Source organism: Trichomycterus rosablanca, chromosome 5 (genome assembly GCF_030014385.1).
Source record: "Trichomycterus rosablanca isolate fTriRos1 chromosome 5, fTriRos1.hap1, whole genome shotgun sequence".
Lineage (NCBI taxonomy): Eukaryota > Metazoa > Chordata > Actinopteri > Siluriformes > Trichomycteridae > Trichomycterus > Trichomycterus rosablanca.
This window is the reverse complement of record NC_085992.1, coordinates 41122143-41144835: the sequence shown is the minus strand read 5'-3', so window position 1 is coordinate 41144835 and position 22693 is coordinate 41122143. Positions and strand designations below refer to the sequence as shown.

The window sequence follows — 22693 nt, the reverse complement described above, 5'->3', positions numbered from 1 at the left end:
CTGTTCTGTGGTCAGATGAGTCACGATTTGAAGTTCTTTATGGAACACTGGGACACCATGTCATCCGGACCAGAGAGGACAAGGATAACCCAAGTTGTTATCAACGCTCCGTTCAGAAGCCTGCATCACTGATGGTATGGGGTTGCATGAGTGCTTGTGGCATGGGCAGCTTGCATGTCTGGAAAGGCACCATTAATGCAGAGAACTATGTTCAGGTTCTAGAACAACATATGCTCCCATCTAGACGTCATCTCTTTCAGGGAAGACCCTGCATTTTTCGACAAGATAATGCCAGACCACATTCTGCAGCAATCACAACATCATGGCTACGTAGGAGAAGGATCCGGGTACTGAAATGGCCAGCCTGCAGTCCAGATCTTTCACCTATAGAGAACATTTGGCGCATCATAAAGAGGAAGGTGCGACAAAGAAGGCCCAAGGCGATTGAACAGTTAGAGGCCTGTATTATACATGAATGGGAGAGCATTCCTATTTCTAAACTTGAGAAACTGGTCTCCTCTGTCCCCAGACGTCTGTTGAGTGTTGTAAGAAGAAGGGGGGATGCCACACAGTGGTAAAAATGGCCTTGTCCCAACTTTTTTGGGATTTGTTGATGCCATGAAATTTTGAAACAACATATTTTTCCCTTAAAATGATACATTCTCTCAGTTTAAACTTTTGATCTGTGATTTGTGTTCTATTCTGAATAAAATATTAGATGTTGGCACCTCAACATCATTGCATTCAGTTTTTATTCACAATTTGTTTAGTGTCCCAACTTTTTTGGAATCCGGTTTGTAAGATATAGACAAACAGCTGCACATGATAACAGAGAAAACAAAATTAACACCACTAAAAATAATATTGTAACAATGATCTGATCATTTTAGATAGTATTGTTCGTAGGCCAGCTATTAAAATCCCGTTCTACAGTATTGTATCTAAGATATTGTCTTATGAAGATGTAAAATGTTTTACAAATCTAGAATAAAATATGTGAATCATAACCTCATAACAAAAACCAACATTGAATAAAGTCACACAGTTACTTAATCTAACACATATGTAGAGCCTATACGCCTAAACAATAAGTATATTCAAACACATTTAGTGTAAATCTGTGTAAATGATGTGTTGCTCGCAAGTGTCAAAGTGTTTTGTTGTAAAACATAAAATCATGACAAAAAAATCTATGGTCAAAGTAAATGTAAAATGTTTAGCTGGATAGTAAACAAGCTAAAACTATATATTTAGTAGTACTGAATCACTATGATTACTGCATCTTTAATGTATACCTTTCTAGTAAAGACTGAAACATTTAGATAGTTTAGTAAATACAATATGAAGGATGCTACACTATATGGCCAAAAGTAGACACCTGATCATGAGGGGCAGCATGGTGGCTAAGTGGGTAGCACTGTCACCTCACAGCAAGAAGGTCCTGGGTTCGATCCCCAGGTGGGGCGGTCCGGGTCCTGTCTGTGTGGAGTTTGCATGTTCTCCCCGTGGGTTTCCTCCGGGTGCTCTGGTTTCCTCAGTCCAAAGACATGCAAGTGAACTGGAGACACTAAATTGTCCATGACTAATTAATGTAATGAGTAACTACCGTTTCTGTCCTGAATGTAAACAAACAGTGTAAAACATGATGTTAAAATCCTAATAATTTTTTATTTTATTTAAACTTTAATTTAACCAGGCAAGTCATTAAGAACGAATTCTTATTTACAATGGCGACCTGGCACTTTGTTTGTAATAAACAAACAAACAAACCTGATCATGATTGTTGGTCATCCTGTTTTAAAACAACATCGTTTTACAATAAAATGACCTCTGTGTGATCGTTTCAGCTACAACAAAAGCTACTCTTCTGAGAGGGCTTCTCACAAGACTAATGTATGTCTGTGGGAAGTTGTGCCCATTCAGTCAAAAGAGTGTTTGCATGCCTGGGCACTGATGTTCTTCAAGAAAGCCTCAACTGATGTTCCAGTTCATTCCAAAACTGTTCAGTTGGGCTGAGGTCAAACCTTCAAGTTTCTTTAATCCAGGTTTTTGTTCATGTTTATAGAGACACAGCCTACTTTAAAGACACAGTCTTCCCTAAACTGTTGCCACAAAGTTGGAAGCAAATAATTGTCTTTATATAATACATTTATTATACCTGTTAGCAATTGTTGTGGCTGAAACACATGAATTCAAAAATTAGAAGAGGTGTCCCAATACTTTTGTCCATATAGTGACTCATATTTTTAATATAGCTTAGTGGTTTTAGTGATTATTTTATTAAAGTGTACAGGAAAGGTGTTTAATCTGGATAAAGAAAAGTCTGGATTTAGCGCCATCTGATTTTCACTTTTTTGGACACTCAAAGAAGCTTTAAGGGGAAGAAGATTTTTATATGATAATGATGTGAAAGCATCAGTGGCTACACGGTCAACCAAAAACATTTTTGCTGATGGTATTAAAGAGTTGGTACGATGCTGGGAAAATGCATTGGAAGGTGACTATGTAGAAAAGAAATTTAATTTGTTTTTGAAATTCTTAATAAATAGAGTTTTAAAAAGTGCGGAAACATTTTGAAGAACCCTTGTTATTGTGGGCAGAGCTTACATTTTTTCTATTCTTATAGGTGGTATTTAGTGTTGCAAATCACATACTGCTGTACTACACAGTGGGCAACATTAGTACACCACCAATGTGTTTGTTCTTACTTTGATATTATTTATGTTTCCTCTGCACTTTCAGACACAGCCTCTGGTTGCCTAGAGAGGATGGCAGCATTTTTGCAGGTTAATAAATGCACTTAAATTATGAATAATAAAAAACAAAAACATCTGGTAAAATACCAGTTCCCCTCCAGTGTAAATGCATTCACCAGCTAATAATTTATAATAATTAAAATAGGCTTAACATTGTGTAAAATAATTATAGTTTGCAGAAATGTGCTAACTCAGTTAAAAATAAATGTAAAAATGCTAAAAGTGCTTTAGACAGTAGTTTGAAATCACCAAAAAATAGTATGTGAGTCTCCTGAGTATTGCAAGTCATATCAGATACATTTACATCATTGTACAAAGATACTTATACTGTGAAAAAAATACAATGCAAGCCGGGTTAAGCTTTGTAACCACTAAGCTACCACTACCTTACTTAATTACAAAATTTACTGCTTCTATGTCTACAGTTACAAACAGTTTTAAAAATCATCTTATGCACAATGGTCTCTGTCAGAGAGATCCTTAAGCTGCTGCAGCATCAGTGACTTCAGTACACTGTACCTGTAAGAGAGAAGAGAGAACATACAGCATGACAGATTTAGGATTAGGATTTTGTTCATGGTAATACTGTTCTTAAAAACAGACTTATGTAGTATTGAAAAATAACAATGAATAAACACAAAACATTCATTTGTAAATTCATTCATTTGTAAATTTGAAAATTGTAAACAATTTTCCTCTAAACAAAATAATCCAAATGTGATATTTCTTTGACTTTTCAGCAAAAAGTGGACGGGGCCTTTGTAATCGTAATTTTCTCTTTCATAATGTAAAAACATTTTCAGCCCGAGACAGATCTGGACCATAGGCAGGCCAGTCTACATCTGTGCATTAATGCTGCACTCACAGATGTGCAAGTTACCCATGCAATGGACACTAAAACAACCTCCTAGCCTCTGGTCGACCAAGCTTTAATACTTGCATTTAATATTTGATAATTATTGCATCACCTGTTTGAGCATTTTATAAAATTTGTAATTTAAAATTGCCCTGTCCACACTTTTTTAAGACTTGGTTTCAAGCACCACTTTTAGAATTAGCATATTTTTACAAAACAGTAAAGATGATTTAAGTAAAAGCTTTTAACAACACTCACAGATGAAGCCTACCTTTCTGTCAATTTAGAAATTTCTTTCTCCTCTTCTTCCCTTAATTTTATAATGAAGCTGTTCAAAACCGGCATTTCAAACTTGATGTATTGTGCCACCTTAAAGAAGAAAAAATTATACACTATTAATTAACAATTAAAGAAAACAGTTACATTTGGCTATATAGTAAAAAAATATGAACTATTATTTAACAATTAAAGAAAACAGTCACATTTGGCTATTTAGTAAAAAATATAAACTATTATTTAAAGATTAAAGAAAACAGTCACATTCTGCTATATAGTAAAAAATATAAACTATTATTTAAAGATTAAAGAAAATAGTCTGATATTTTGTAAAAACTATACACTATTATTTAACGATTAAAGAAAACAGTCACAAAATAGTCTGATATTTTGTAAAAAAATATAAACTGTTATTTAAAGATGAAAGAAAACAGTCACAGGCAGCACGATGGCTAAGTGGGTAGCACTGTCGCCTCACAGCAAGAAGGTCCTGGGTTCGATCCCCAGACACCAAATTGCCCTATAAGTGAATGGGTGTGTGTATGAGTGTGTATGTGTGTCTGTACTGGGATGGACTGGTGCCGCGTCCAAGGTGTTACTGTGTCCAAGGCCTTGTGCCCATTGAAAAGCTGGGATAGGTTAGCCTGGAGATTATAGTACTGCTAGGGATTTTCCCTGCTATATACAGACACTGGTTTGATTTCTCTGTCTTTTTACTTATATATGCCTTTAATGAGAAATAATGCAGGTATTCAGAAATACTCACATCATAGGTAATCTCTTCACCAAGATCCCTTTCCATAATAAAAAGCCTGGCGATTTTTTCACATGGTCCATGCAGAACACGCAGTACCAAGGGATACTCATTGTCTTTAATCTTCATCCTCTCTAAAAAGAAAAAAGTGTTACTGTACTTACAGAATAGCAGCAATTAGTAAAAATTTAATTGGGAAAAACAGCACACACAAAAAGATACCTCCTGATTCATGGACGAAATAGAGGGCAAATTTATCTGCATCATTCTCAACCTGTAGAAATATTGCACAAAGGTTGTAGTTATGGAAAATGTAAAGTAATTATACCAATAATAATAGTTAAAAATAAAGGACTATTATTTACCCGAAACTTATTCAGTAACAAACTGAGCACTTGTTGTGTTGTCATTGAGCTGTTCACACGAACATTCGTCACTGATCCATAAGCTGGAGTGAATATTGATGTCTGAAAATGCAAACAAAAACGGACACTTTTTAATAACATTCAGTATAATTATACAGCATATATACAACGATCAGCCATAACATTAAAACCAGCTCCATGTTTCTACACACATTGTCCATTTTGTCAGCTCCACTTACCATATAGAAGCCTTTTGTAGTTCTACAATTACTGACTGTAGTCCATCTGTTACTACAGAGCAGGTATTATTTGGGTGGTGGGTCACTCTCAGCATTGCAGTGACACTGACATGGTGGTGGTGTGTTAGTGTGTGTTGTGCTGGTATGAGTGAATAAGACACAGCAGCGCTGCTAGTTTTTCAACACCTCACTGTCACTGCTGGACTGAGAATAGTCCACCAACCAAAAATATCCAGCCAACAGTGCCCCGTGGGCAGCGTCCTGTGACAACTGATGAAGGTCTAGAAGATGACCAACTCGAACAGCAGCAATAGATGAGCGATCGTCTCTGACTTTACATCTACAAGGTGGACCAACTAGGTAGGAGTGTCTAATAGAGTGGACAGTGAGTGTACACGGTATTTAAAAACTCCAGCAGCGCTGCTGTGTCTGATCCACTCATACTAGCACAACACACACTAACACACCACCACCATGTCAGTGTCACTGCAGTACTGAGAATGATTCACCACCTAAATAATACCTGCTCTGTGGTGGTCCTGTGGGGGTCCTGACCACTGAAGAACAGGGTGAAAGCAGGCTAAAAAGGTATGTGGAGAAATAGATGGACTACAGTCAGTAATTGTAGTGCTTCTATATGGTAAGTGGAGCTGATAAAATGGACAGTGAGTGTAGAAACAAGGAGGTGGTTTTAATATTATGGCTGATCAGTGTATAGCATTACTGGATTTACTATTTGCTTATTTTGTCTCTAAATTTCACCTTACATCTGTATATTTATGCACAGATATTCACAATGAGGAAAAATATTTTAAGTTCAGATGCATGCATAAATGGATGAGCGACCTATTCAGATAAATGCACTTGCAGTTGCATTTACGGCAATTAGCAGATGCTTTACAATTGTGACTGAATACAGTTTAAGCAATTGAGGGTTAAGGGCCTTGTTCTCTAATGGCATCTTTTTATATACTCTAATGGTATTTTTTTAATGTCCAAAACACGACTCTTACAGTAAAATATTGAGAGTACAACAAATTTACATTACATTTACAATCGCAACATCTAGCGGATGCTATTATCCAAAGCAACTTACGGTTATTACTGGACAGGCAGTTGTAGTCTAGTGGTTAAGGTACTGGACTAGTAATTGAAGGGTTGCTGGTACAAGCCCAATTACTGCAGGGTTGCCACTGTTGGGCCCTCGAGCAAGGCTCTTAACCCTCAATTGCTTAGACAATATACTGTCACACAACTGTAATTTGTGTTGGATAAAAAGTGTCTGCTAAATGCTGTAAATGTAAATTGATACAATAGAAGGTTAAGAGCCTTGCTCAGGTGCCCAACAGTGGCAATTTGGTGGTGGTGTGGCTTGAACCAGCAACCTTCTGATGACTAGTCCAGTACCTTTACCACTCAGCTAAAATTGGCAGACAGCAGCTCTGGCCATAATACCGATTGGTCTGGATAGGAGGAATAATAAATAAAGTCCTAATAAAACCCACAAACAATAATTGTCTGACTAGAACAGTCCCTTTCCAATTTCCATCTTCTTAACTTTAAATAAAAAATGCTTGCATGGTATCTTTTTTGTATTGATTTAAGTTAAATGTGTCTTAGGCCACATACAAATGTTAAGGTAGGCAGATATCTATGTAACAGCAGATCTAATTTCCCCTGCATTACTTTACATTTAAACTCTCAATGGCAGCAAACCCATCAACATCCACTCCTAAGACAAAACAATTCAGCAGGCGGTTACTCCACATCTGCAGAAAGACCTTTTTTTACCCGGGCTGATCCCTAACCTTGAGGAGTGTTAATGAGAAGTGCAGGTGACAGGCTATTGTAAAAAGTGTGCTGCTGTCAGGGGAACGCCTGCACAGGAAAGTACTGGCTCTCAACATCTCCATCCATCTATTACAGCGCACTGACCTGTATGACACTCACACCAGCAACACTTCCCCTTACATACTCGGCTACAGTCGTTAACAAGAGCCTAAGCTCTTTGCCAACCACAGGGTGTGATCATTCCGTACAAAGCACTGTTGTAATGTGATTTTTTTCTGCCCAAGATGTTCCCTTGCTACTGCCAGGCAGGAAATTAAGGCAGCAATAAAATACAAGTATTCAGAAAATGCTATCAAATTAAAAAATATTTGCATCTGTATTCAGTCACACATGTTCAGTATAAAGGCAGTATTCAAATTTAAATACAGTGGGGCCAAAAAGTATTTAGTCAGCCACTGATAGTGCAGGTTCTCCTACTTAGAAAGATGAGAGAGGTCTGTAATTTTCATCATAGGTACACTTCAACTATGAGAGACAAAATTAGAAAAAAAAATCCAGGAAATCACATTGTAGGATTTTTAAAGAATTTATTTGTAAATTATGGTGGAAAATAAGTATTTGGTCAATAACAAAAGTTCAACTCAATACTTTGTAACATAACCTTTGTTGGCAATGACAGAGGTCAAACGTTTCCTGTAAGTCTTCACCAGGTTTGCACACACTGTAGCTGGTATTTTGGCCCATTCCTCCATGCAGATCTCCTCTAGAGCAGTGATGTTTTGGGGCTGTCGCTGGGCAACACAGACTTTCAACTCCCTCCACAAATTTTCTATGGGGTTGAGGTCTGGAGACTGGCTAGGCCACTCCAGGACCTTGAAATGCTTTTTACGAAGCCACTCCTTCGTTGCCCGAGCGGTGTGTTTGGGATCATTGTCATGCTGGAAGACCCAGCCACGTTCCATCTTCAATGCTCTCACTGATGGAAGGAGGTTTTGGCTTAAAATCTCACGATACATGGCCCCGTTCATTCTTCCCTTAACACGGATCAGTCGTCCTGTCCCCTTTGCAGAAAACAGCCCCAAAGCATGATGTTTCCACCCCCATGCTTCACAGTAGGTATGGTGTTCTTGGGATGCAACTCAGCATTCTTCTTCCTCCAAACACGACGAGTTGAGTTTTTACCAAAAAGTTCCATTTTGGTTTCATCTGACCACATGATATTCTCCCAATCCTCTTCTGGATCATCCATATGCTCTCTGGCAAACTTCAGACGGGCCTGGACATGTACTGGCTTAAGCAGGGGGACACGCCTGGCACTGCAGGATTTGAGTCCCTCTCGGCGTAGTGTGTTACTGATGGTAGCCTTTGTTACTTTGGTCCCAGCTCTCTACAGGTCATTCATCAGGTCCCTCCGTGTAGTTCTGGGATTTTTGCTCACCGTTCTCATGATCATTTTGACCCCACGGGATGAGATCTTGACCCCAAGGGAGATTATCAATGGTCTTGTATGTCTTCCATTTTCTTACAATTGCTCCCACAGTTGATTTATTCACACCAACCTGCTTGCCTATTGTAGATTCACTCTTCCCAGCCCGGTGCAGGTCTACAGTTTTCTTCCTGGTGTCCTTCGACAGCTCTTTGGTCTTGGCCATGGTTGACTGTTTGAGGCTGTGGACAGGTGTCTTTAATACAGATAACTATGTCAAACAGGTGCCATTAATACAGGTAACGAGTGGAGGACAGAAGAGCTTCTTAATGAAGAAGTTACAGGTCTGTGAGAGCCAGAAATCTTGCTTGTTTGTTACTGACCAAATACTTATTTTCCACCATAATTTACAAATAAATTCTTTAAAAATCCTACAATGTGATTTCCTGAATTTTTTTTCTCATTTTGTCTCTCATAGTTGAAGTGTATCTATGATGAAAATTACAGACCTCTCTCATCTTTCTAAGTAGGAGAACTTGCACAATCAGTGGCTGACTAAATACTTTTTGACCCCACTGTAGGTGCAGGAGTTTGTCATTCATCATTGACCCTGTTGGCCTTCCAGACAGCCTCAGCCAATCACCTCTTGCCACAACAGCCTATTGACCCGGAAGAGTAGGGGCCTAAGACTTACTGTATAAGCTGCTCCTGAGATCTGCATGGCAGCCATTTTGGGGCTCAATTGTTTGGATGTTTTTAAATGCTGTTACATAGAAGCTAGGTTGCTGTTTTGATGCCTTGTTCTGGTTTGTCTCTGGTTCTTTAGACCTTTGTGTTTCTTTAGTTATTATCTCCTTGTCTTGTAGACTAGTAAGTCTAGTAGTCTTGTTAGTTCTTTGTAGGGATTTTTAATTCCCTTTGTACGTGTCACTCCAGTTTGTGTTGGTCTTTCTTTCCTGGGAGGGTAGAACAGGTAAGGCGTGCTCGTGTATACACTGTGCACACGTAGATATTTATCCCTGTATTAAAAACACTAGGTAAGAGGACAGGTACCACCCCATGTATTTTCTTTAGCTGTAATTTAGGGTATTTGTACACAGTTTAGTATAGACTTGTTTTACTCATTTCTTTTCTTTGGTACTGTCCATGTTCTCCCTCTTCAGGTTTGTCCCCCATGCTACTTATTGTACATACACTGATTTGTTGTATATACACTTGGTTACAGTTTTGTACAGTACGGGTATTCTGATTAAATGATTATTGTTATATACTGGACTTGTTTGAGTTTGTGCACTTCCTCATCTATTACTTTTTGTCCACATACACACCATAGTTACTGTCCCTACTATACCCCTAAACCAAGAGCCAAATAATAGGGATGTAACATCCTCACTGTTGTGGTCAAAAGAAAAAAAAACTTTCCTAAAACCCACATACACTATATGGTCAAGTATGTAGACACATCATCATTGGCTTGTCCTATTCCAAAACCAAGAGCATTAATATAAAGGCGTGTCCATATAATTTGTCATATAGTGTCTATAAAAAAATACATATATAAATTGATTATAGACTCTCAAGCAGGTTTATGAATTTTAGGCTGTGTAGTTTGTGCATCTATTCTAGGACTTTATCTGGTTAGAGCAACATTTGGGGTGGCACGGTGGCTAAGTGGGTAGCACTGTCACCTCACAGCAAGAAGGTCCTAGGATTGATCCCCGGGTGGGGCGGCCCGAGTCCTATGTGGAGTTTGCATGTTCACCCTGTGTCCACGTGGGTTTCCTCCGGGTGCTCCGGTTTCCTCCCACAGTCCAAAAACATGCAAGTGAGGTGAACTGGAGACACTAAATTGTCCATGACTGTGTTCGATATAACCTTGTGAACTGATGAACCTTGTGTGATGAGTAATTAACGTTCCTGTCATGAATGTAACCAAAGTGTAAAAACATGATGTTAAAATCCTAATAAACAAACAAACAATAACTGTTTTCAATTGTATTTCAGTGTTTTTATATAATATTTGTGGTATTTTCAGTGTATAAGTGTCAAAAACAACCCCATTATTTTACATTAGCCTAAAATATATGCCGTTCCACTGGACCATGGAACACATTAACAGGTTTCCCCATACATCCTTATGGCAAAAAATACCATAAAACTCAACACCACTCCTAGAACCAATTGATGTTGAGTTTCAAGGTACCACTGTATGTGCTTCTTTGCCTATTGTCCTCACCATTGGGGTCAGAAGAGGAAAGAATTTCTTAAAACCCCCTTTGTGCTGCTGTTTGCATCTGTATCCTACACATCGTCATCACTTTATGGTCAAATATATGTGGACACATCATCATTAGCTAGTTGGACATCCTATTTTTTAAAACCAAGAGCATTAATATAAAGGTGTGTCCACATAATTTGTCATATAGCATCTATAAAAAAATTGATTAGGTTTGTGAATTTCAAGATGTGTAGTCTGTGCATATATTCTAAGACTTTCTCTGGTTGAAGCAACATTTAATAGAATGATTATGTGTAGGGCCCTACTAAATTCACAGGAAAATGTGCATTAAAAAGTGCCACATTTCACAGCAGACATTAAATTGCACTCATAAATTGATAGAATAAATGGAAGCTACAATACAGAGGAAAGCCTACCTTAAGAGTTAAATGAAAACCTAAGTCATCCAGCAATAGTGCGAGACTGTCTCAAATACGAAATTTTTCATCCATGTTTTGACACCCTTCCCTCTGCGTCCACAGAATGGACTCCAAACTAAGTTACCCGAGTCGTGTTTTTTTTAGCTGCGTTAGACTTCGATATCTTGGACATTTTGACTAACTGACTGCTAAATGAATTGCCGTAGGATTGCTAGGACCGCCTCATAGCGCAGATTAATCTGTAAACAAGACGCACTTAAATGCTACGCGTCTACAGATACATTTCAATGCTTTACAATGGTAAATAGAACAATATATTGTCTTATTTAACCCCATGCATGGCCATGGCACTTCAACCAACATACAATTATTTACATTACATATACTGTAAGTGTACACTTTTCTCTTTTACAGGTCTTTCTCCCCCTCTCCTTACCAGAGGATGGATCAACCCAGGTAAGTTTAAGGTAAGTACACGCCATAGTGATGGGTAAGCTACACTTACTTCATCACACAAGGATTTTTCATTTTTGGATTGGCATACCATCTACAGTACATAACAATATTAAACGTTTCTGATTATCTGTAATTTGCAAGGAGAAAAATAACAATTCTGATTGCCCATGTCCTGTGAACAATGAGATGGCATTGTTCACAACATACTTCTAGCATCATGGTGGTTTTTTTTTGTTTAAGTTATTTTAAATAAAATGAGAGTATGTGCTTCATTGACTAATGTCCTCACTGTTGGGGTCATAACAAATAATTTCTTAAATGCACGGAAAAATATTTTCCGTGAATTTCTTAAATGGAATTTCAGCGCTAATGCTAATGAATATTACACAGGAAACGGCTCATTTCATGGTCCGTAGGGCCTTAATTGTGTGATATAACAATCAACTTATAACATACTTATAACAACACTAACTCACCTCATAGTTGTAAAAGTGACCATTGATAGAGAAGCGATGTCTTTTAATTCGCTGTAATTCTACAGAACTGCGCAATTTGGATCTTCTCTGAACGTTCATGAAACTAACATCACTTCTTGTTCTTGGTAGTTGGGGGCTTTCTTCACCTGATGCAAGGTCATCCACACCTACAGCACACCAACAGTAGGATGAATATGCTTGCCAGGCGCAGCTGCAGGCATTTAGACACTGTAAAACTGTTACTTATGGACAAATTCTAGTCATTGTGATAAACTATACATCAATAAAAATAGAATACTGTAATTAGTGCATTTGTTTTCAGATGCTCCTGTATTTAGTGGTTGCCACAGCAGATCTGGCCCATTTACAACTTTTATGTTGGATGCAACCCTCCTATTTTTATCCAGGCTTGGGACCTATACTGAGAGTACACTGACAAGTCCACCTCCTAATGGCTAGGTTGTTCTGATCAACTCCCCTTTCCTCGAATATTAGCCAACCACTTCCGTGCAGCTGCCTGAAGGTCCAACATCACTGTGCAAACACTTGACCTGTCGTGCCCAGGATACCCAGATCTCAAAAATAGTGGGCTAGCATACTTTACCACTGTGCCACCATGGCGCCACCTGAGCGATACGTGCAAATTAATTCTTTAGTTCGTAATTATGTTACACCATTACAAACCCATGTGACAACATTTTATATTAGCACATCTAACGTGAATATATATTTGTATATTTTTCTTATTATTAAGCACAGGTACTTCATTACTTACCGTGTATTGCTGGTGCAGGTACGTCATTGTTGTTGGACTCAAATGAGAACTGAGTGGGAGATTGTTGACTGTTATCATTCCTGTCAAAATGAAGATATTATAAAGTACACAAGATTAAAACACACACACTGGCAATCCCAGTTTGAATCTCTTATTGACCAGCTGATTGGATATAAAATTGCTCATCAATGCAGCAATTGCAGCCTCTACTGACTGGACAAAACCGTTTGTACAGAGATTGTAAACAATGAAGAGCAAGTGACTCTCCATACGTGATACTGATCCCTTTGTGAACCTGGAAGGTGAAAAAAAAACATTTGGCTACTGCACACATGTCAGAGGGGGCTTGTATTAGGTATGGCCTCCTCGGTGAGGCTAAGGATCTGCAGTAGTGAAGAAAAGATACAACTGGGCAATTGAATACAACTAGATTGGGAGAAAAAAGAGGACAATTGTGAGTTCTGGGCTACTCATAAGCATTTTTTTCAGCTCAGTGGGGGTTAAACACAACTGAGCAAACAGATGCCAAGAATACTCAACAATCTAGTAATGATGTTTTTGATTTTAGCTATAATCAAGAAGGACATATTAACTTATTTACAATATTAGAATTTATTTACACTCTATATTTATTACATATTTTTATTATGTAGTAGATGTGGGCAGTATAATGAGCTAAGGGCCAATTTGTTTTGTCCAGACGACAGGGTTGAAGTATCTCTGGAACAGCAAGGAGTACCCACTGACACTGGTCCAAGAAAGGACAAACCATGAACTGCTGACAGGTTGCTGGGCAGTCAAGACTCATTAATGCAAGAAGACATTTAGTCTATGACATCTAATACAAAAGAGCTATTGTAACTTAAATTGCAGAACATTGTAATACTGTCAATGTGGTGAATGCATCACAACACAGTGCATTGAGCCCTTCAGAATATGGTGCTGCATAGTCGCTGGTCAGTGAAAGTGCCCATGCTAAATACCGTCCACCACCAAGAGCACCCACAATGGAAACTCATACATCAAAACTGAACATCAGAGCAATGGAAGAGGTTTAATTGCTCAGATTCTACTAGTAATGTTCTGGAGCCAGATGCCACAGGGTTTCTTCAGATGTCTTGTGAGGTCTATGGTTTGACAGCATAATATGGCTCATTAGCGCATGTGAATCATATGCTGTTGCCTTCAGTCTCCACATCTCAATAAAATAATTACATGATATTTTGAATGAATGTGTAACTCGAAACATTTAACCACCATAAATAAAACAGAGGGAAAACTGACAGAAGGGCGCTCAGGTGGCACAGCGGTAAAACACGCTAGCACACCAGAGCTGACATCTCAAACTCATCGGTTAGAATCTCAGCTCTGCTACCGGCAGGTTGGGCGCCTACACGAACAACTATTGGCTTGTTGTTGAAGGGCAGGGATTCCTCATAACTGATGCAATTACAACCTCTGCTGGCTGATTGATGGCGCCTGCACAGAGATAATGCGTGATCAGGGTGTGTCTCTCCAGACACAAAGTTGATCCACGTATGAACTCACCTTGTGCAGGTGAAAAGATGCAGTCGGCTACTGCACGTGTCGGAGGGGGCGTGTGTAAGTCACGGCTGTCCTCAGTCAGAGTGGAGGTCAACATCAGTAGAGAGGAAGTGTAATGCAATCGGGTAACTGGATACGACTAGACTGGGGGAAAAACTGGGGGACAAATGCAAAAAAAAAAAAAAAAAAAAAAAAAAAAAAAAAAAAAAAAAAAAAAAAAACTGACTGACTGAGTCTAATCTGCTGACTCATGATGCCCCACCACCTTACTAAGCTGCTTTATGTATTTCTTTACTGTGTTAACTATGTATCAACTGGTTACCTTTAACTAAACCTCTTGTTTCTTCTTCCTGTATATGACTAATTCACTGAGCTGATTTGGAAATTAATTTTAATAAGTCTTAAGATAGAAATGGGTTTAGCTTAGTACAGATAAGATTATCCCACCCACCTGTGTTCTCTCACTGTGTTCTCTGGCCTCCATGATTCTGCAAAGTGGAACCGCTCAGTGTCATCTTGCATTTGCAATCTTATTGGTCTCCTCAGTCCCCAGGAGATGTTGAGTAAACCTTCTATGATCAACTCCTCACCTTCCTGCAACCAAAAAATAGTAAGAATAAAAACGTTCAATTCTTTTAACAGACTGAGGAAATCCTGTTGGCTCAGGTTCAGCCCGACTCTGTTTTAAGACTACGTGCTGGGAGGCAGTCACGGGCCAAACGTTCCTACTTCAAGACAATCGAGCAGTGGAAAGTCAGGTTGGGAGGTGTCCGGTCAGGACAATTCAAATTAGGTCATGCTGTGTAGTGAAGCGTTGAATTCTGGAATGGTGTCTGTGGTGCTGTGTCATGTCACGTATACGTTCCTTTGTGAGTTGAAAACATGAGGAGGTCTGAGATTGCTTGCAGTGGGACCTTGCAATAGTAAATATACACCATGAACACACCATGAACAAGGGTGCCAGTTCATCTGAGGGCATCAAATACCTTTCGGTAACTTACAAAGGGCAAAATAAGAGAAGTTAATCTACCTGCTGACCTGGTTTTGGAGGTGAAAGAATACCAGAGTACCCAGAAAAAACACATGGCTATGAAGAGATGCCATAATTATTATAAACCTTGATCACAGTGGTTAGGTTAAACCCCATATATCCTTAGGACTGCTGCATTATTATGTCCCTTGTTATATCCCCAGTCTACATTAAAATCTGTAATAAACATTAATCAGGTTTTTATGTGAATTCCTAAGAATATACAGACTACCTAGCATATGGACAGTTTCAAGCTATCCACAACATTCTCATATGTTATAATTATCAGTTTTAAATGGTTATATCAAACCTTGTATAGTTACCAAGCACAGTATTGTACAAGAGCACCTGAGGACAAACGTGCCATGTGAGCATGACTAATCCCATCAGGAACTAAGTTTATCATCTGAATAATCCCTATGTACTTTAACATAATCACTGTTCCTAATGTAGCTAAAATAGCCACACAGTCCTAAATAGATTAGGATGCAACACCAAGTATACACTGTATGACTAAAAGTATGTGGACACCTAATTATTAATACACCCTAAGCTCACATGTTTCTAAAATTAATTACATAAACTATATCCTAAGCTTTTAATAGTGTGACTTTTTCAAAAATAAACATACCACTGTATACAAAGCAAGAACCATGGTCCCAAGCCTGGATACATAGTAGGGTTGTTTCAGGAAGAGACAGGACATTTTTGCACAAACACAGTTTCTTGTACTTCAAGATGAACTGCACAAAACTACCAGTGCTCCAGTTGCTCTGAGGTTACTCTAATAAATCTTTACAGGCATGATACATTTAAGGACCTGTACTTAATAGAAGCCTAGTTTACTTGTGTATTAAAGTTTCCACTTGAAACATTTTATCTTGATCTAATAATTATCAGAAGATTTTACATTTTCTACTTATTTATTGGGTCTGTATCCAATTCTAATAAGTCTGAACTTATATGACCTTACCTTTTGTAGGGTCAGATAAACATTTAAAGTAGTGTGAAAAAACTGAATTGCTAGCAACTTTTCTTTAGGTATAACAAAACTATCAAATGTCTCAACCGGTTTGGTGTAAACTAATACAACAATATAAAATGGAATAGAGGTTTAAAAAAAAAATTCAGGAGGAATGTCGTTGTCCTCCAGCCTTGTTCTGAAAAAGACTTTGCATGACATTTGCATGAACAGTAACACGTACAGTATGTCAAGACTGGGCAAAATTCTGACTGAGCCACTTGACAGAGTGAAAATGGTTAATGTTGGGGGGAAAATGGGGGAGGTAGATTGACCTGTAGAACTTAAGAGGGCATCAAGTAGGGCATCCTGCATGAAAACTGTAGCAAATCAAATGTGAAGATGGTTGATTCGCTGTGGCAAATTTCATTGACTTCTACATCTAAATGCAGTTCATGGGTATATAAATTGAATGTTACTACTCGTTTTTTTTTTTTACCCCTATTTTCTCCCACTTTAGAGCATCCAATTTCTGCCCGTCAATCATCCTCTTACTAATGCTGGTCCCTGCTCCAGACTGGGGAGGACGAGGCTGCTCCACGCCCCCTCTGATACGTGCACAGCAATCGAACATCTTATCACCTACACTTGACGAGTGCAGTGCAGTACAGCGCTGTGTACGGAGAGCCACACCCTCTACCGCACTCCTTTCCCATCTCCGTGCAGGCGCCACCAACTAGCCATCAGAGGTCGTAATCGCACTAGTCTGAGAGAGAGTCCCCATCCGGCTTAATCCCGCCCCTATCTGAACAACAGGCCAATCGTTGTTCATGTGGCTGCTCAGCCCAGGCGGAAGGCAGAGCTGAGATTCGATACGATGTATTCGAGATCTCAGCTCTGGTGAACAGCGTGTGTTTTACCACTGCGCCACCTGAGCGGCCCACTGCTCGTTTTTAATGTAGGTTCCCTTTTGCGTAATGCAATGCTTTGTTTTTGTAGTAAATCAAACATGCAGACAGACAAGCCGCTTGTACATTTAAATGCTCCTTACGTGTATCAAAATGTATGTTACTACACTTTTTTATGTACGTTTCTTTTGTGTATTGTTATGCTTTGCTTAGAAACAGAAATATTTCAGAAACAGGGCTATTACTGTCCACACCACTGTGTTTAAATGTTGTCCATTAACCACCGGAGATCGATCATACTAAATACACTGTGCAAATTGAACAGCAAGTGTATAGCAATTTTTATGCAAGTAGAATAAAACATGCATATGTTAGGATGTTAAAATCCTAATAAATAAAATAAAAAAATAAAAAGTATGTTCTTAAACTTGACTATGGACATTTTTTTATAACAGTCCTATTTAAACGTGAAAGGTAAATGTACAATTTGTCAGTCTAACCTCATCTTGCACATATAAACAATAAAACACATGACTACGGTGGAGCTGCACTTAAATGAATCCCTGAGGACCTGCAACTCATACAGAGTGAAGTGGCTGACGAGCTGCTGGCAGCAATCTAGCTCTGGACATGCCTGCGAGGTAGAGGTCTAAGTGCTCCCAGGGTCTTATTGTGTCTGAAATATAAACAATTAAGGCAGCTGCAGAACTGAACTGTGGTCACCTGCCACGCCAGCACTTCCTTCAGCCGCTTAGCTTAGCACACACACACTTCCTCCAGAGAGCAAGGTCAGTACATGGCTAAATTTAGTACCGTGAGTCTTGGCTTACACACAGCAGTGGTATAAAAGGCTGTGCCTGTGTCTCTAGCAGGTCATCCGCAAATCAGAAGCAAGCAAGAGCAAGCAGCAGCTAGCTGGATAAAGCAGTATCAGGACTACATCATCTCAAACAACATTTAAAAGGTAAGTTCAGGTATTAATTTGAGAAGGTTTGGTATTTAGTTGGTTCTTTGCTTTGCTTGTTTCCAACAATTTAAAAGATACAAAGTTAGCTCATTCAGATTTATCTGCTCTCTCTCCAGCAATGAAGCCCAGAAGACTGCACCTATCCATATCTCGTCTGCCCACAATAACTGAGGCACATGAGGATGTTTCTCAGGCAGGAGGCTCCTCGCAGTCTCTGGAGGACTATGTCGACTCTATCAAAGAGCTGGCCCAGCCTACGTGTGGCCCTGTCAGGGTGGCACGGACCCCGAGGCCTCGTCTCTTTTCCAAACCCCTGGACAAACACTCGGGCAGCAGCTCCTCTTCACACTGTTCGTACAGGACCCAGCGCTCACGTACCACCGTGCTACGAATGGATGAACTCTCACACAGCGTCAGCAGCCACAGAGACCCACTGGACTGGCTTTTTGCACAAACACAGTTCCCTATAATTCAAGATGAACTGAGCATAACTGCCAGTGCTCCAGCTGCTCTGAGGTTACTGTAATAAATCTTCACCAAGGGATGATACATTAAAGGACATTTAGACCTGGACTTAATAATAATCTAATTTATTTGTGTATTTAAGTTCCCACTTGGACCAATTTTTACTTTATTTTTCTAATAAAATCAGACCATTTAAAAAACTTTAGTTATTTATTGAGTCCTGGATGTAATTCTGTAAAATTAAGCTTTAGTAAGTTCAGACAAACATTGTTTCATGTAAACTGAACAAAACAGATCTAACCCCTGTTGTGTAAAATGCTGGCAACTTGTTTGTTGTAACAAAACTATAAAAAACTATGAAATGTCTCAACCTGTTCAGTGTGAACCAATACAACAATCCAAAACCGAAACTGTTCGGAAATTATCAAAAGCGAGAGGAATGTTGTTGACCTCCGGGCTTGGTCTGGAAAAAAGCTTTGTATCACATCTGGTTAAATTGTAACACATACAGTATGTCAAGACTGGGCAAACATTGACTAAGAGTGAAAAAGAGGTTAATGCTGGGGGGGGGGGGGGGGGAGAGGTAAACTGATTTAAAGAAGTCCTTAAATAATGAAGAGGTACAAAGGCAAATGTTATTAAAGGATTAACAAACACTACCTTTTAATAACTGTCATAACCAATTAGCTGACATATTTATATATTTATATTTACATTTTCGGCATTAAGCAGACACTCCTTTCCAGAGCGACTTACAGAAGTGCTTTCACAGTAGAAATTTACTACTCTACTTTAAGTAGACAACAGTCCAAGGACACAAATCTGCTGAAACTTTGTTAGAACAATGTTTTTTTCTCTTTTTGGGAAATAAGAAATGAATAAGAGGTTTAGTAAGTACAGTACATGTCAGTCTCAGCTTAAGTGTATAGTAAAGAGGTGGATTTTTAATCGTCTTTTGAAGACGTTGAGAGATTCTGATGTTTGTTTTTTAGGATTTTAACGTCATGTTTTACACTTTGGTTACATTTATGATAGGAACGGTAGTTACTCATTACACAAGGTTCATCACTTCTCAAGGTTATATCGAACACAGTCATGGACAATTTAGTATCTCCAATTCACCTCACTTGCATGTCTTTGGACTGTGGGAGGAAACCCACACGGACACGTGGAGAACATGCAAACTCCACACAGAAAGGACCTTCTTGCTGTGAGACGACAGTGCTGCCCACTTAGCCACCGTGCCTCCCTTCGGATGTTTGGACAGATATATCAAGATTATAAGCCCACATGTGGCCCTGTCAGGGTGGCATGGACCCCGAGGCCTCGTCTCATTTCCAAACGCCTGGACTGGCTTTTTGCAAACTTAACAAACACTACCTTTTAAAACTGTAATAACTGGTTTAGTGGCATATTTATATATTTACATTTCCATTTTCTTATCCAGATGACTTACAGACATATTAAGATAAGATAAGATGGGGATCAATAAGATTCCTTTATTGATCCCCATGGGGGAAATTCGAGTGTTACAGCAGCTCCAGTACAGTGTAAGTACAGTAAATAGAGTAAATAAAAAAGGGTAGAATAAAAATAAATAAATAAATAAATATATATATTATTAAATATACATGTATATACTATATATATATATATATATATATACTATTAAACAGCAGTATGACAATTAAACTATATGATAAAACACTATATATTCTATATGTAAATATATACATATGTGTGTAGTTAGAGATGTAGAGTCAAGTGCTGGGAAATGGATCTTTGCGTGGCTTGTCAGTGTGAGGACAGCCTGTGTATTCTGCTATTGTTATGCAGTCTGATGGCACAAAATATATTATAGACATATTAACATTATAAAATTTTAATTTGAAAATGTTTAGCTGTTATTTCACATGTAAAGAAGTAATATAATTATACAGACGAACAAATGTAGGGCTGCTACTAACGATGATTTTTCTGTTGATTAATCTATAGACTATTTTACGATTAGTCGATTAATCTAAACAATTAATTTTTCACCAAAAATATTTAATTCAGAATCTCATTTAAGCTTCTTTTATTTATGTCCATATTATCATATTCTCAAGTGCTCCATATTAAACAAAGTGCAACATGTGTTTATGGCATTCCGTACACAGAAAGTACTTAAACTTATAGCAGAAATGAAATAGTTAGAGGTAGGCACGTCTCATTAAGTCCAACGTACAGTAACGACACAATGAGCCCAGATTCTGACCTACACCTTCACTCAAAACTTACTTCAAATTCTAAGGGATGTAAACGATGTGGTAAGTGTTAAGGCGCATTCACATGAGAAGCTTTTTGTGCTTTGAGCGCCGCGGGAACCACAAAAATCGCGAGCCCAAAGCAGCAAAAGTGCGCGGCATGTGCTGCTTCTCACGTGAATGCGCCCTAAACTGAACTCGCTAAGAAATACGGTATTCCAAGATTTCGTGATTAAGAAGCTTAATGAAACAATATAGACGTGCAACATCGCATAGTAGTAGTGCTAAGGGAAATCATATGAATGGTTATATGAATGGAGATGTAGCATTTAAAAAGGATCATTTATAAACATAGTTTTAAAAACGATGCATCGATTTAAAATATTGACTGCGTCGACGTCATCGAGTAGATCAACCAATCGCGGCAGCCCTAAACAAATGTACACCATCTAGTGCATTATATTGTCTAACCTATGCAGTATGGATAATGTATGGTTATGTTAATCTATTACAGGTATGATGGCTTGGTGGGTAGCACTGTCACCTCACAGCAAGAAGGTCCTGGTGGATTCCCAGGGGAAGTGGTCTGGGTCCTATCTGTGTGGAGTTTGCATGTTCTCCCCATGTCTGCATGGGTTTAATCCCACAGTACAAAGACGTGTAAGTTGCAGATACAAGAACCTGATAACCAAATTGTGAAACATGACATTAAAATCTTAATAAACAAACAACACTGCTTTCGTGCCTAGACTACTAGTAAGGTAATAATAAACTGGGAGTGTGTTGAGTGAATAATGCTCCTTCTGGAATTTCTTTCAGGGTATCACATATCTAAAACTCTTTAAGCTTTTGTCAACACTGGGGGTAAGATATAACAACATTTAGAATCAGATTGCATCTCCCATACTTTAATGCATTGTGAATTTTTTTTTCTCTTTTTCTCAGAAATTTCCCCCAAATCGTTGTTTACGTGGCCGCCCAGTCCAGCCGGATTGCAGAGCTGAGATTCAATATGATGTTTTCGAAATCCAAGCTCTGGTGTGCTAGCGTGTTGTACCGCTGCGTCACCTGAGCGGCTTGCAGGGGCGGCTCATTCCTTAGGGCGATCGGGTGACGCACCACATTCAATCAGTGTTAAACTAGCTGTGACTGTCTGTCTTGTCTTTGAATATCGTAGTCCAATCAGCATTGAGTTGTGTTTCGTACAGTACCACCCCTTTTGGGGCAACTTCAGTCTGACTGAAAATCGCCCCAGATTGCTCTCATTGACTCATGTTAAAGCTCTTTTTTTCGAACTGCAGGCACTGCAATGCATTTTGAATGAGTTCTGGGGGGGCACGCACTTACGTACTTGCGTCACACGTAATCGTTCCTTATTTGCAAACTAAACGTGGTGTTCCGTATTTTTATCAATGGGAGAGAAATGCTGCAGATTAGACTGAGATATGTATGAACAGAAGGAAACTGCTGCTACCGTGGGAATTAGAAAGCGTTTGGTTATTATTTGGTTATTGAGTAGTGTGCACTTTTAGTCTTAGTAACGCCGTGTGTGCGCAGGCATATCAGCGTAACAACCTGTTATTACTTCAATGTTTGAGTAGCTCAGTGGGCGGAGCGCGTCGCTCGTATTTTTCCACCCTAGGTTTGAATCCGGCTTAGTGCGAAACTAAAGTAACACAAGCAGGGCTGGCACTGCCCCCTAAGCAAAGCTGTCCAGAACCGGGGCTGTATGTCAGTGTGAAG

The 22693-nt window shown here is 38.9% G+C and overlaps 2 protein-coding genes across 4 annotated transcripts in view; one reads left to right on the top strand and one right to left on the bottom strand.

Annotated features, from left to right (window-relative positions):
• Positions 1-1648: 1648 nt before the first annotated feature.
• rassf4a (Ras association domain family member 4a) overlaps positions 1649-22693 on the bottom strand; it is a 60554-nt gene continuing 39509 nt past the window's right edge. For all 3 annotated transcript variants that reach the window (XM_062996172.1, XM_062996171.1, XM_062996173.1), the window contains 8 exons: positions 14825-14967; positions 12829-12908; positions 12054-12220; positions 5008-5109; positions 4865-4916; positions 4655-4776; positions 3884-3981; positions 1649-3275 (listed from right to left, as the gene is read on the bottom strand). In XM_062996172.1, the coding sequence (XP_062852242.1) occupies positions 3206-3275; positions 3884-3981; positions 4655-4776; positions 4865-4916; positions 5008-5109; positions 12054-12220; positions 12829-12908; positions 14825-14967 (834 nt within the window). In that variant the 3' untranslated portion in view covers positions 1649-3205. The remainder of the gene's footprint in view (positions 3276-3883; positions 3982-4654; positions 4777-4864; positions 4917-5007; positions 5110-12053; positions 12221-12828; positions 12909-14824; positions 14968-22693) is intronic.
• Positions 18151-19036, top strand: si:ch73-6k14.2 (protein DEPP). Its single transcript, XM_062995213.1, has 2 exons — positions 18151-18236; positions 18356-19036. Exon 2 carries the CDS (start codon positions 18358-18360, stop codon positions 18763-18765), a length of 408 nt encoding a protein of 135 aa, XP_062851283.1. The 5' UTR covers positions 18151-18236; positions 18356-18357; the 3' UTR covers positions 18766-19036.

Bases quoted from the DNA above. Each gene is read 5' to 3' on its own strand.
- si:ch73-6k14.2 (XM_062995213.1), top strand. From the start codon at position 18,358: ATGAAGCCCAGAAGACTGCACCTATCCATATCTCGTCTGCCCACAATA.